Raw genomic sequence first — 15,575 nt, 5'->3', positions numbered from 1 at the left:
AAGCAATATTGAAATCCCAGAGAATTAATTAATTTGTCAGACGAATGTCAGATTGTTTTAGATAGTGTAACTACTCACATTTGAAATTGTCTGCCGTGAGTCAAGTATTTATTATTATTTTATATGTGTAGCAAGTACCCAGAGGGGAGGGCAGATTGCCTCAAGTGCCCAGCATTTTCATCCCTTATAGCACACAGCTAAGAGGCTTTCAAGCAAGGAAGAAGCAAGTAGTGATATAGGATGGAAATGCTGGGCACTTGAGGCAATTGGCCCTACCCTGTAGGCACTTGTTGCTCATTTGCAAAAGAAAATAAATGCTTATTTTTCAGGTCCTTAGCACTACCATTTTAAATAACAGCTCTAGTGCCAGTCCACTCTTCTTCCCAGCGACATAATCTGTCGGAAAATTAGGAAGCCTCCATACACCTTAAACAGTCAGCTTTTCCCACCGGCATTAAAACTCTGCCTGGACCTGTTATTAATTAGATATGCTATGTGAATCTATCCGACAAATTATTTTTAATTACACAGTCTTTGTCTTCAAGCATATACAGGTTTATTTTATATCCCTTAGAAATTCAGCATTGATATACTTTTGAAATTTTATAACTACTTAGCTCCATATCTGTAAGCATTTTGTGGATGGAAAATTCTGAATTGTAAAAAAAATAAAAACGAGTTGGCATAGACAGAAAAAAATAAATAAATTTAAGCCAAGGTTGGGTGCAGCTCACTTTGCCTATATATAACCGAGGTTGATAGAATGGTAAACTCCAATATCCAAGGAGTGTTTAATAAAGGAAAATAAAAATAATATTTCAGTCCTCTAGGTTATATATTTAAAATGTATTAAAGATAAAATATAATATAAAATAAGTAGCGTTTTAGCTTGTGTGGAATCGCAGGGCCCTTGTGTCCCACAACAGCCTGTGTATTACATAAAAGTATTCATCTAATAAACTGTAAGATAAAAAATAGTATAATAAAATATAATGGTTTAGTATAACTATATCCCTTTCAATGTATAACCAGTAGATGTACTTAATGCAACCATTTATATTCTTCTTGCTCTGCTGTGACCTACAGTCCTCCAAACTTTTGTACCAAATAAAAAGTAATAGTCTCTGTCAACAGGGTTTTGTGAATAAAGAGAGGATAGGTGTAGTCTGGGATGTTTTAGCCAATGTTGTATAGTTCAGTGGATCCGCTCGGACCGAGCAGATGAGCAGGCAGATATTAGCAGTAATGAGCTGTATGTGCTCTGTGCATCCCATGCATGGAACTCTGTTGTAAGTTGGCAGCGCACGTCGCTTTATAAGTTCTGCTGATGGGCAGTGTAGGGGTGAATTCCTGCTTGCGATGTGAGCCTAGACAATAATGTCTGTAGGGCTTGTGGTCTCCTGTATGGAACGGGGTCTGTGCAGGGGCAAGTAGTTTCCCCGTCCTATTATCTGGTAATCCCTGCTGTGCAGGTGTGGGAGGGTTACCTCCTCATGGTTCCGCGGTGGGAATCCTGGTTTGTAATCACTGGCTAATTGATATCAGTGTGATATTAGCCCTTAGCTGTACGCGTTTCAGCATACGAATCCTTTCCTCAAAAGCTTCAAATGGATTTAAAATAATAAGTTAATTACTTTTAAATCCATTTGAAGTTGCTGAGGAAAGGATTCTTATCCTGAAACACGTACAGCTAAGGGTTAATATCCCACTGATATCACTCAGCCAGTGATTACAAACCAGGATTCCCGCCGCTGAACCACGAGGAGGTAACCAGCTAAAATGGTACTTATGTTATATTATATTTTATTAAATATTAATAAAGAGTTTAAATCTGTACTGCAAACAATTCAAACATTGTCTATTTGTGAACACAGCTGTCGAGGCCTAAAGGAGCCTCTCGAGTTTGCTCATTCCATAGCAGAAATGCAGGTGCATGTAAATAAAAAAAAAAAACAAATAAGAAGAAAAATTGATGAGGAACTCACCAACACATGTACAAGTAAAAAACAAATGTCTTTACATTGTTCTATTAAAACCAAGGGGATGTGAAGGGACAGAGGCCACTAAGGTGATGACTATTTCACGTCCCTGACAACCATGACGCTTTTGAAAGTCCTTTCACGTCTACATGACCTGACTTGGATTTAAAGGGGTTATCCAGGAAAAACTTTTTTTGATATATCAACTGGCTCCAGAAAGTTAAACAGATTTGTAAATTAAACTAAAAAAGTAGCCAACCCCTCTAGGCTAGCATCAGTTGCCTGATACAGTGATGTAATGGTAAAAATGATGACTGGATCGTGCTTCAATTATAATATGAAAGTGCAAATTTACTACACAATATAAAATACATAAAAAATATTTTGTAAACAGTAAATCCTCGAAACACAAGGGCCCTTGTGCCGAGGAAAATTACAATATAAAACTTATACAAACACCGATAGCTATCATTAAGAATTTTTGCAATGCAATGTTACTTTAAATCCGGCCTCCGATACTCTAAAAATGAGTTTAGTATTGGAGGCCGGATTTAAAGTAAAATTGCATTGCTAAAATTCTTAATGATAGCTATCGGTGTTTGTATAAGTTTTATATTGTAATTTTCCTCGGCACAAGGGCCCTTGTGTTTCGAGGATTTACTGTTTACAAAATATTTTTTATGTATTTTATATTGTGTAATAAATTTTCACTTTCACATTATAATTGAAGCACGATCCAGTCATCATTTTTACCATTACATCACTGTATCAGGCAACTGATGCTAGCCTAGAGGGGTTGGCTACTTTTTTAGTTTTGTTTCCCCTATTACAACACCAGGTGTAGGTGTATAGCCCTCTTACCTTGGCTAGTTAATTGTGAGCTGCACATCCCTAGTTTTTTACAGATTTGTAAATTACTTCTATTAAAAAATCTTAATCCTTTCAGTACTTATGATGACACGTGTCTCCGGAACCGCCCAGTTTAGAAGAAGTTTGCTATGGGGATTTGATTCTAAACTGGGCGGTTCCCAAGACACGTGTCATCAGAGAGCACTTAGACAGAAAAGAACAACCTTAACCTCAGAAGCTCATAAGTACTGAAAGGATTAAGATTTTTTAATGGAAGTAATTTACAAATCTGTTTAACTTTCTGGAGCCAGTTGATATATATATAAAAAAAAGGTTTTTTGTGGATAACCCCTTTAATGTAATGAAATAAAGGAACACATTTTTTACTCGTACAGGTTTGGGGGAGTGCCCTTCATCAATTTTTCGATTTGTTTTCTGATGAAAAAAAGCTATGTTGAAACAGCACTTAGATAGGTGCATGTGAAAAAAGCCGAAGGGACTTCTACCCCTTCATTCAGGTAAGAAGTAAGGGTTCCCAGAAGTTACCGTTATGCCATCACTTCTTATGACCAAAATGTCCCTTTATTTAAAGGGGTATTCCAAGCAAAAACTTTTTTTTTTATTTATCAACTGGCTCCGGAAAGTTAAACAGATTTGTAAATTACTTCTATTAAAAAATCTTAACCCTTCCAATAGTTATTAGCTTCTGAAGTTGAGTTGCTGTTTTCTGTCTAACTGCTTTCTGATGACTCACGTCCCGGGAGCTGTCCAGCTCCTATGGGAATATTCTCCCATCATGCAAGGGATATTCTCCCATCATGTACAGCTCCCGTGACGTGACATCATCATTGAGCAGTTAGACAGAAAACTTCAGAAGCTAATAACTATTGGAAGGATTAAGATTTTTTAATAGAAGTAATTTACAAATCTGTTTAACTTTCCGGAACCAGTTGATATATAAAAAAAAGTTTTTGCCTGGAATATCCCTTTAATGTTTACTGTTTAAACAGCCTAGAGATTGTGGCAATATTAAAATGAGGAGAGATACACATGTGTAAATGACAGGATCAGTGAAGGAGTTGCAACTTTGTATTTAAAAAACTAGGGAGGTGGAATAAAGTTTATGACATGCTAAATAAAAAAAAAAAAAAGTACTTAAAATAAAATCTACTTTGCATTGCCATATTCTGAAACTTAATTTTATTTTTCATTGACATGGCCCTGTGTGAGGCTAGATTTTTGTAGGATAATTACCCACTTCTGGCAAACGATAAGGGTAACCAGAACCCACTTTGATATATAGAACCCTTGGTGAAAATATATTTATTTGTACCAACTGAAAACCACCAATGAGGCTAAGATATAAAATAAAAATTTTACTCAGGTAATAGATAAAAGACAAAAATTAGGGTACACAAAACTGATATGGGTAAGCGAAAAGGGCAACGCGTTTCACCCCTCAAGTCACAGGGGCTCATCAGGAATAAGAGGAAACCACAATCTTATAGATATAATTAGAAATAGTGTACCGTGCATACAATAATGTTTCCGACAATATAACTCCTAATAGTAAAGTAGATCAAAATAGAACTTTGTAGAGCAACATCATTTTTATTTGTTATATATATTTTTTTCTTTTGACATTTACTGTACATGATAAATTACCGTATTTATCGGCGTATAACACGCACTTTTTAGGCTAAAATTTTTTGCCTAAAGTCTATGTGCGTGTTATACGCCGATACACCCCCGGGAAAGGCAGGGGGAGAGAGGCCGTCGCTGCCCGCTTCTCTCCCCCTGCCTTTCCTGGGGTCTAGAGCCCTGCTGCCGGCCTTTCTCTCCCCCTGGCTATCGGCGCCGCTGCCCGTTCTGTCCCCCTGACTATCGGTGCCGGCGCCGACAGCCAGGGGGAGAGAAGGGGCAGCGGCACCCATTGCCGGTGCTGCTGCCCCGTTGCCTCCCCCCATCCCCGGTGGCATAATTACCTGTTGCCGGGGTCAGGTCCGCTCTGCTTCAGGCCTCCGGCGTGCGTCCCCTGCGTCGTTGCTATGCGATCCATGGCGCGGCGCATGACGTCAGTGCAGGGGACACACGCCGGAGGCCTGCAGCAGCGCCGGCACCGATAGTCAAGGGGAGAGAACGGGCAGCGGCGCCGATAGCCAGGGGGAGAGAAGGGCCGGCAGCAGGGCTCTAGACCCCAGGAAAGGCAGGGGGAGAGAAGCGGGCAGCGACGGCCTCTCTCCCCCTGCCTTTCCTGGGGGTGTATCGGGGTATACACGCGCACACACGCACCCTCATTTTGCCATGGATATTTGGGTAAAAAACTTTTTTTTACCCAAATATCCTTGGTAAAATGAGGGTGCGTGTTATAGGTCGGTGCGTGGTATACCCCGATAAATACGGTACATGACATTTTAATAGTTTAAAGTGTACCTGTCATTAACAAAAAACTTTTCATATAATGTAGATAAAACTATTATATGCATATTTGCAATATACATTGGTTTCAAATTTTTTTATATTTTTGGGTGAATAAATGCTGTCCCTGCAGCTATTGCCTGTGTGTCTCTATGAAGAAACCAAGTACAGGAAGTGAGGGAGGGACAAGCAGGGCTCTGTGCAGGCTCCTGGCTTGACAATAATTCTAATGTTAGAGCCAGGATCCTGTCACAGAGCCTCAGTGCATAGTTCCCTGCTTGTCCTCACTGCACAGAGTCCTGCTTGTCCTCAGTGCACAGAGCTCTGCTTGTCCTCAGTGCACAGAGCCCTGCTTGTTTTCAGTGCACAGAGCCCTGCTTGTCCTCACTGCACAGAGCCCTGCTTGTCCTCACTGCACAGAGCCCTGTTTGTCCTCAGTGCACATAGACCTGCTTGTCCTCAGTGTACAGAATCCTGCTTGTCCTCACTGCACAGAGCCCTGCTTGTCCTCAGTATACAGATCCCTGCTTGTCCTCACTGCACAGTCCTTCTTGTCCTCAGTGCAGAGCCCTGCTTGCCCTTAGTGCACAGAGCCCTGCTTGTCCTCAGTAATCAGAGTCCTGCTTGTCCTCAGTAATCAGAGTCCTGCTTGTCCTCAGTAAGCAGAGTCCTGCTTGTCCTCAGTAAGCAGAGTCCTGCTTGTCCTCAGTGTACAGAGCCCTGCTTGTCCTTAGTGCACAGAGCCCTGCTTATTCTGAGTAATCAGAGTCCTGCTTGTCCTCAGTAAGCAGAGTCCTGCTTGTCCTCAGTAAGCAGAGTCCTGCTTGTCCTAAGTGCACAGAGCTCTGCTTGTCCTCAGTGCACAGAGCCCTGCTTGTCCTCAGTGCACAGAGCCCTGCTTGTCCTCAATGCACAGAGCCCTGCTTGTCCTCAGTGCACAGAGCCCTGCTTGTCCTCAGTGCACAGAGCCCTGCTTGTCCTCAGTGCAAAGAGCCCCGCTTGCCCTCAGTGCACAGAGCCCTGCTTGTCCTCAGTATACAGATCCCTGCTTGTCCTCACTGCGCAGTCCTTCTTGTCCTCAGTGCACAGAGCCCTGCTTGTCCTTAGTGCACAGAGCCCTGCTTGTCCTTAGTACACAGTGCCCTGCTTGTCCTTAGTGCACAGAGCCCTGCTTGTCCTCAGTGTACAGAGTCCTGCTTGTCCTCAGTGCACAGAGTCCTGCTTGTCCTCGGTGCACAGAGCACTGCTTGTCCTCAGTGCACAGAGCCCTGCTTGTCCTCAGTATACAGATCCCTGCTTGTCCTCACTGCACAGTCCTTCTTGTCCTCAGTGCACAGAGCCCTGTTTGTCCTTAGTGCACAGAGCCCTGCTTGTCCTTAGTGCACAGAGCCCTGCTTGTCCTCAGTGTACAGAGTCCTGCTAGTCCTCAGTGCACAGAGCCCTGCTTGTCCTCAGTGCACAGAGTCCTGCTTGTCCTCAGTGCACAGAGTCCTGCTTGTCCTCAGAGCACAGAGCCCTGCTTGTCCTCAGTGCACAGAACCCTGCTTGTCCTCAGCGCATAGAGCCCTGCTTTTTCTCACTGCAAAGAGCCCTGCATATCCACCCACACTTCCTGTGTCTTCCTCACAGAGACACACAGACAATAGCTGTAGGGACAAAAATATACATTTTTTTTTTTTAACCAATGTATATTACGAAAATACATATAACGATATGATCTACAGTATATAAAAATTTTTTTTACGTTAACAACATATACACTCTAAATTAACATGTGGATACCATTTATGTTTTTTTTTTAAGTTAAATATTTCAGATACTTAATGGTAAAATAAGGTGTTTTGATTTTTTTTTTATATTTATGTTAGATTTATAGTTCTCAAACAGTCACTTAAAGGGGTATTCCAGGCCAAAACTTTTTTTTTATATATCAACTGGCTTCGGAAAGTTAAACAGATTTGTAAATTACTTCTATTAAAAATTCTTAATCCTTCCAATAGTTATTAGCTTCTGAAGTTGAGTTGTTGTTTTCTGTCTAACTGCTCTCTGATGACACGTCCCGGGAGCTGTGCAGTTCGTATGGGGATATTCTCCCATCATGCACAGCTCCCGGGACGTGACATCATCATTGAGCAGTTAGACAGAAAACTTCAGAAGCTAATAATTATTAAAAGGATTAAGATTTTTTAATAGAAGTAATTGTCACGATGCCGGCTGGCAGGTAGTGGATCCTGTCACGATGCCGGCTGGCAGGTAGTGGATCCTCTGTGCCAGAGAGGGATTGGCGTGGACCGTGCTAGTGGACCGGTTCTAAGCCACTACTGGTTTTCACCAGAGCCCGCCGCAAAGCGGGATGGTCTTGCTGCGGCGGTAGTGACCAGGTCGTATCCACTAGCAACGGCTCACCTCTCTGGCTGCTGAAGATACTGAAGATAGGCGAGGTACAAGGGAGTAGGCAGTAGCAAGGTCGGACGTAGCAGAAGGTCGGGGGCAGGCGGCAAGGTTCGTAGTCAGGGGAGATAGCAAAGGTACTGGTACACAGGCTATTGAACACACAAGGAACGCTTTCACTGGCACTAAGGCAACAAGATCCGGCAAGGGAGTGCAAGGGAGGAGACTAGATATAGCCAGGGAACAGGTGGGAACCAATTAAGCTAATTGGGCCAGGCACCAATCATTGGTGCACTGGCCCTTTAAGTCTCAGGGAGCTGGCGCGCGCGCGCCCTAGAGAGCGGAGCCGCGCGCGCCAGCACATGACCGCAGGAGACGGGAACGGGTAAGTGACCTGGGATGCGATTCGCGAGCGGGCGCGTCCCGCTGTGCGAATCGCATCCCCAACGGCCATGGCAGAGCAGCGCTCCCGGTCAGCGCTGACCGGGGAGCTGCAGGGAGAAGGACGCCGTGAGCGCTCCGGGGAGGAGCGGGGACCCGGAGCGCTAGGCGTAACAGTACCCCCCCCTTAGGTCTCCCCTTCTCTTTATCGGGTAACTGCCTCCCCTGGGATGAGGACACCGGGAAAGGATGGAGGGATTCCTCAACGGCAGGCAGAACCGCAGGAGTAGGAATGGGGAGAGAGGGCAGAGGGCGAGACCTGGCACGGGGCAGTGTGACACCAGGACGAGGGCCATGAGGGGACACAGAAGCTTGCCTGATGGAACTGGGAGGGGGGGAGGGGCATTTCCTGTGGCAGGCAGAGTCCTTAAAGACCTTAGGGGGACCGAATACAGGAGGAACCACAGAGTTACGGCAAGGGTTACTGGGAACCGGTTTTAGACAGTTCTTGGCACAAGAGGACCCCCAACTCTTGATCTCCCCAGTGGACCAATCCAGGATTGGGGAATGAAGTTGAAGCCAGGGAAGTCCAAGGAGAATTTCCGAGGTGCAATTGGGGAGGACCAAAAGTTCAATCCTCTCGTGATGAGATCCGATGCTCATAAGAAGGGGCTCCGTGCGGAAACGTATGGTACAGTCCAACCTGGCTCTGTTGACCGCGGAAATGTGGAGTGGCTTGACAAGACGGGTCACCGGAATACGGAATTTATTCACAAAGGACTCCCGAATAAAATTCCCAGAAGCTCCAGAGTCCAGGCAGGCCACGGCTGAGAGGGGAGAGCTGGCTGAAGTGGAAATCCGAACAGGTACCGTGAGACGTGGAGAAGCCGACTTGGCATCAAGAGACGCCACACCCACGAGAGCTGAGTGCGAGCGTGCGTTTCCCAGACGTGGAGGACGGATTGGGCAATCCACCAAAAAATGTTCAGTACTGGCACAGTACAGACAGAGATTCTCTTCCTTACGGCGATTCCTCTCTTCCAGGGTCAGGCGAGACCGATCCACTTGCATGGCCTCCTCGGCGGGAGGCCTAGGCGCAGATTGCAGTGGAGACTGTGGGAGAGGTGGCCAGAGATCTAAGTCTTTTTCCTGGCGGAGCTCTTGATGCCTCTCAGAAAAACGCATGTCAATGCGAGTGGCTAGATGAATGAGTTCATGCAGGTTAGCAGGAGTCTCTCGTGCGGCCAGAACATCTTTAATGTTGCTGGATAGGCCTTTCTTAAAGGTCGCGCAGAGAGCCTCATTATTCCAGGACAATTCTGAAGCAAGAGTACGGAATTGTACGGCATACTCGCCAACGGAAGAATTACCCTGGACCAGGTTCAACAGGGCAGTCTCAGCAGAAGAGGCTCGGGCAGGTTCCTCAAAGACACTTCGGATTTCCGAGAAGAAGGAGTGTACAGAGGCAGTGACGGGGTCATTGCGGTCCCAGAGCGGTGTGGCCCATGACAGGGCTTTTCCGGACAGAAGGCTGACTACGAAAGCCACCTTAGACCTTTCAGTGGGAAACAGGTCCGACATCATCTCCAGATGCAGGGAACATTGGGAAAGAAAGCCACGGCAAAACTTAGAGTCCCCATTAAATTTGTCCGGCAAAGACAGGCGGAGGCTAGGAGTGGCCACTCGCTGCGGAAGGGGTGCAGGAGCTGGCGGAGGAGATGGTTGTTGCTGCTGTAGCTGAGACTGAACTTGCTGTAGCTGCGACTGTTGCTGCTGTTGCTGTGACTGGAGCTGCTGTAGCTGCGACTGGAGTTGCTGTGTCATGGAGGTCAAGTACGACAGCTGGTGCTCTTGTCGGGCGACCAATGTAGGGAGGTCGGCGGCAGCTGGCAGAGGAACTTCAGCGGGATCCATGGCCGGATCTACTGTCACGATGCCGGCTGGCAGGTAGTGGATCCTGTCACGATGCCGGCTGGCAGGTAGTGGATCCTCTGTGCCAGAGAGGGATTGGCGTGGACCGTGCTAGTGGACCGGTTCTAAGCCACTACTGGTTTTCACCAGAGCCCGCCGCAAAGCGGGATGGTCTTGCTGCGGCGGTAGTGACCAGGTCGTATCCACTAGCAACGGCTCACCTCTCTGGCTGCTGAAGATACTGAAGATAGGCGAGGTACAAGGGAGTAGGCAGTAGCAAGGTCGGACGTAGCAGAAGGTCGGGGGCAGGCGGCAAGGTTCGTAGTCAGGGGAGATAGCAAAGGTACTGGTACACAGGCTATTGAACACACAAGGAACGCTTTCACTGGCACTAAGGCAACAAGATCCGGCAAGGGAGTGCAAGGGAGGAGACTAGATATAGCCAGGGAACAGGTGGGAACCAATTAAGCTAATTGGGCCAGGCACCAATCATTGGTGCACTGGCCCTTTAAGTCTCAGGGAGCTGGCGCGCGCGCGCCCTAGAGAGCGGAGCCGCGCGCGCCAGCACATGACCGCAGGAGACGGGAACGGGTAAGTGACCTGGGATGCGATTCGCGAGCGGGCGCGTCCCGCTGTGCGAATCGCATCCCCAACGGCCATGGCAGAGCAGCGCTCCCGGTCAGCGCTGACCGGGGAGCTGCAGGGAGAAGGACGCCGTGAGCGCTCCGGGGAGGAGCGGGGACCCGGAGCGCTAGGCGTAACAGTAATTTACAAATCTGTTTAACTTTCTGGAGCCAGTTGATATATATAAAAAAAAGTTTTTTCCTGGAATACCCCTTTAACAGTTTTTCCTTTCTTAGTATACCTAGGGAACTTGAACAGTGCATTGTACTGTAATTACTCTTCTAGTATACCCTGCCCCTACAATAAAATATAACATCTATATACAAATAACACAGGAATCACCATTCACAATAGGTGATCGTCACAGGTCACTTCCTTCCCCTGACTGCAAATGAGGGAGGGTTTTAGTACAGGTGACACATTCTCTTTAAGGCAGACCTTCAATAAAAAGATGACAAATTACTATCTTGCCGGATAATACAATTTTTTTTTAATTGCCATCTATTTGGGTGTCTAAAATGGTGGAATGAGGCACCGTACTTACAGCTCCTCGCTACCTATTACGATTCATATGAGATAGAGCTTTCCGCTAAATCCCAGCCATCCCTAAATTATATGTCACTGGGTCTCACTCTGAAGACAGCTTTTGTGGAGATGAAGCAGGAATCTCCATCTCATGATGCAGGCAGAGAATAGGGAAAACAACTCCACATTCTGGTGTTTAGGTGCCAAATCATTTTTCAAATGTCAATTTGAAAAATGATTATTGTGCACAGTACTGCAGTACAGTACAATATTCATAAAAAAAATTAAATAAATAAATTACATCACCATTAGAGGTATCCTTTAAGTAATACAAAGCATATGGAAGGTCACTAAGAGCCAAATGTGTGTTTACAGAGGTATATATATTGCAGAAGATTAAACACATACATGCAAAAATCTGATATTTAAGACAAATGGCTGAAGTACAAATACATAGCACTGAAAGGATGTCTAACATTTATCACTGATTGGTGTCAGTTTTTCTCAATTACTTAATTCTCAATACTTAAAGCATATGCCACAAATACCTAGAAAAAAAATTAATTAAAAAAATGCAACATGCGTACATGATGTTAAATAAAACAATTTAGTATAAAACGAGGGATTTTTATCTAACATTACAGTTTTTTAAGACCACCTATCCAAGTAGTGATGTAGCAGATTTGAGATTGTGATTTGTCACTACCCAACCGTCAACTGTTACCGATGTGCTATGGTAGTTACATAGACTGCATAGTACATAGTAGTTACATAAGACTGCAGGTAATACCTCTTTTATTATCATACACTAAATAAACAAAGGGTTAAGTGACTGAATAAGCTCTACTACATCTTTATTTTAAGAGAGTAAGACAGAATAATGTTCACAGGCCCTATTGTCAGTGTCACTATGTTTCTGTGTTATGTTATTTTTTCCTTTTGAAATATTGAAAAATCTATTAAACACAAGACAGAGTAAATAAATAATGATGAAATTATGTAATAATATGAACAATTAGGGTAATATATATATATATATATATATATATATATATATATATATATGTATATATACACACACACACACACACACACGCACATACATTTACAGCTGAATAACTTAGAAATATATAGCTCAATGGTAGTCTTGCAGATACTAATAACCACTGCACATAATAACAATAAACCCGCCATGATAGCAATGATAGAAATACTACCTAATAAACAATATGAACATTATATACTTCCAGCCCTCCCTCACCACTCTTAAAATGCATAGCCGTGACCAAGCTATAAGATGAAGTTGCTCAAACCTTTGGGGAGCCTCTCAGCCAAGCCGAAAGCCGCCACAATGAAGATAGAAAGAAGTGGAATGTGTGGTAAATCTTTCATGATTAATTTCCCCAAAAATTGGCGTCTTCAGAGAAACTGAGGGAAATTCCAAGCTTCTTTCATTTTAAGCCCTGGTTTGCTCAAGTACTGCAAAGTAATGACTGTTTGTGCGACAGGCCCCACCGGATCTAAGTATACTCAGGAATTCTGTGACTTGGCTGGAGTGATGGACATGGCCAGCTGGTGTACATCTACTTAGGTCAATGCAAGTACGCAGGGCTCAGGAAACAAGAGAAAGCAAATCCGCCTCGAATCCTTTTTAGTGGAACATTGTGATATACCATACTGGCAGGCTAAGGATAACACAAGGAAATAACTGCAAGCCTGTCATATGCTTGGAAGTGAGGCAACTGTTTTAGGATGAGGTGGTAGCAGGTTTATAAATATTCAGACAATATGGGTGGGCTAGAAAGTGTACAGTTAGGCTGAGGTGTGAATAGTGTCTATCACTAGTATAAAATATTATACTTGTTGGTTATAATAAATCAGCATGTTATGAATGAGAACAACACACTAACAAATACAGATTCCTTCATGTTGGTTCACTGTGTGTCACTGTAACAGTTATTGAAGTATAATTTACAACAACTCAACAAAGCAAAAGTAAAAAATAAACTAAACTAAACGTACACATAATAAATGTAATAGATTTTTCCATAGGAAGAGAAAGTCACTGGTAATGGATATTGGTATTGGTGACATATCTGTCACAAATGTCACATTGGTGCGAATGCTCTGACCCCCTAGTTATTGCTAGAAAAAATTGTCAGCAGCCATGAGGTAAGCCCTGCTGTCAGCTCTGCTCGGCTTTCTTCTGATGGTCAGTCCTGACAATCAGATGTTGGTGGCTTATACTAGTGATATCAAAAAATGGGCAAATAAACTAGAATAAAGCTGGATTCACATCAATTACTTTGAAACCAATACAGAGAAAACTATAATGGAAGGATTTTCACCTCTTTCTGTGTTTAGGACCCACTTCTGATTTTGTCTGGAAAGACTTATCAAAATACTGACCAAAACAGGGTTGGACTGACAACTTATGGGGCCCCTGGGAAACAGAGGGTCATGGGGCCTTCAGTAAATACAAGTAAATACAACATTCAGCTTACCTTCCTCGGCTTGGTGAGCACAAGATCAGAAACACAACACGAGGATCCAGCACTTCAAGATTATTTGCAGCTTTATTGGAACTTATATCAAAACAGCACACAGGTAAAACCGTTTACTATGGCATCATACGCGTTTCGAGCGCATGCACACTCTTCAACGGTGACGTCAAGGCACTCTCAGGTGGGGACTTATATACATGACACTCCGGGTGGGGTGAACAAAAAAAGCATATATGCAAATGCATATATAAGATACATAGAAAAGTAAGTGAAACATACAATTTATTGTTTGATAGATTACGAAATATTCAATAGAAAGCTTTAATAATGAAAGAGCAGCTTGCGCAGGACAGTCATGCCAAAAAGTGCACGAGTGCCCAGTGTGAACTGCCAATATGCTTCTCTATCAGCTAACTTTTTTCTAATGCAGCCTTTTCGTAAACCCACATGAAGGTGTTCAATCCCATAGATTTTAAATCCAGATGTATTTCCACCATGGACAATTTGAAAATGCTGTGACGTAGCTGATTTGTTCCGTGAATGTAATGTGCCAATGTCATTGATATACATGGAGAGAGGTAGATCAGCTCACCAGTAGTGCATCCAGTCCACAGCACAGCAGGTCTGCGGCAACACCAAACAATAGACAAGAGGAAGGATGAGCCAGCGTGGAAATGGCAGAAGGTCCCTTTATTGTTGCAAAAACGAAACACAGGTACAAGAATGCATAGTGACGCGTTTCAGGCGTAAACCGCCCTAAGGGCGGTTTACGTCTGAAACGTGTCATTATGAATTCCTGTACCTGTGTTTCGTTTTTACAACAATAAAGGGACCTTCTGCAATTTCTACGTTGGCTCAATGTCATTGATATGCTCTAAGGCACGGATTTTCAATTTGCGTATAGTGTACCCAACATACTTTAAATTACAATGTGTGCATTCAATACTATACACCACGTTATTATAATAACAATTTATATATTGTTTGATGTAAAATTTCTAAGTACCTTCAGCATTTAAAAATTCCTGAGTTGGTGTCACATAATTACATGTGCGACAAATTTTGTGGCCACATTCTAAGAAAACTTTTTGAGTCAGCCAATTTCCCCCACGAGGTTGTGATGTACTAACCATACTGGGAGATAAATGAATGCCCAATATAGGAGCTTTTTAGAAATGACAAGGCACCCATTTGAAATATTTTAGACAGAAGCTCATCTTTTCTCAAAAGATGTAAATGTTTGAGCACTACATTTTTGATGCGATTAAAGTACGAAGAGTACATTAGTGCCAATGTTGGTTTGTCCTCAAACTTTTTAGTACATTAGTTTGAAGACAAACCAACATTGGCACTAACATACTCTCCGTACTTTAATCGCATCAAAAGTGTGAAGGATTTTATACCTGTGTGCTGTTTTGATACAAGTTCCAATAAAGCTGCAAATAATCTTGAAGTGCTGGATCATCGTGTCTGGTTTCTGGTCATGGGGCCTCCCTGCTCATTGATGCCAGGTAGCCAAGCAGTATCAACCGAGGAGGAGGCTGATGCTGGCGAAGGTGTCTGTGTCCTCCTGAGCTGATGTAGGCAGTAGGGAATCTCAAGATCCAACTTGTAAAGGCGAGTCTCCAGAAAGATAAACAGATTTGTAAGTTACTTCTATTTAAAAATCTTAATCCTACCAGTACTTACCAGCTGCTGAAGTTGAGTTGTTCTTTTCTCTCTGCTGACACCTCTGTCGGTGTCAGGAACTTTTTGGAGTAGGAGCAAATCCCCATAGCAAACCTCTCCTGCTCCGGACAGTACCTGACATGGACAGAGGTGTTAGAAGAGAGCACTGTGGTCAGACAGAAAAGAACAACTCAACTTCCTCTGTAGTATACAGCAGCTGATAAGTACTGGAAGGATTAAGCTTTTTAAAAAGTAATTTACAAATCTGTTGACCTTTCTGGCACCAGTTGATAAAAAAAATGTTTTCCCCCGGAATACCCCTTTA

The 15,575-nt window shown here is 43.7% G+C and overlaps 1 protein-coding gene across 1 annotated transcript in view; it reads right to left on the bottom strand.

Annotated features, from left to right (window-relative positions):
• The window catches only part of MUSK (muscle associated receptor tyrosine kinase), a 198,601-nt gene extending 183,554 nt beyond the window's left edge, over positions 1–15,047 (bottom strand). Inside the window, exons 1-3 of the mRNA XM_056563621.1 lie at positions 14,986–15,047; positions 13,583–13,663; positions 4,083–4,183 (exon numbers count right to left, since the gene is read on the bottom strand). Of these exons, the coding sequence (XP_056419596.1) occupies positions 4,083–4,183; positions 13,583–13,663; positions 14,986–15,047 (244 nt within the window). The remainder of the gene's footprint in view (positions 1–4,082; positions 4,184–13,582; positions 13,664–14,985) is intronic.
• Between the last annotated feature and the right edge of the window lie 528 nt (positions 15,048–15,575).

This window comes from Hyla sarda, chromosome 1, assembly GCF_029499605.1.
Source record: "Hyla sarda isolate aHylSar1 chromosome 1, aHylSar1.hap1, whole genome shotgun sequence".
NCBI lineage: Eukaryota > Metazoa > Chordata > Amphibia > Anura > Hylidae > Hyla > Hyla sarda.
This window is presented reverse-complemented; position numbering and strand designations above follow the sequence as displayed.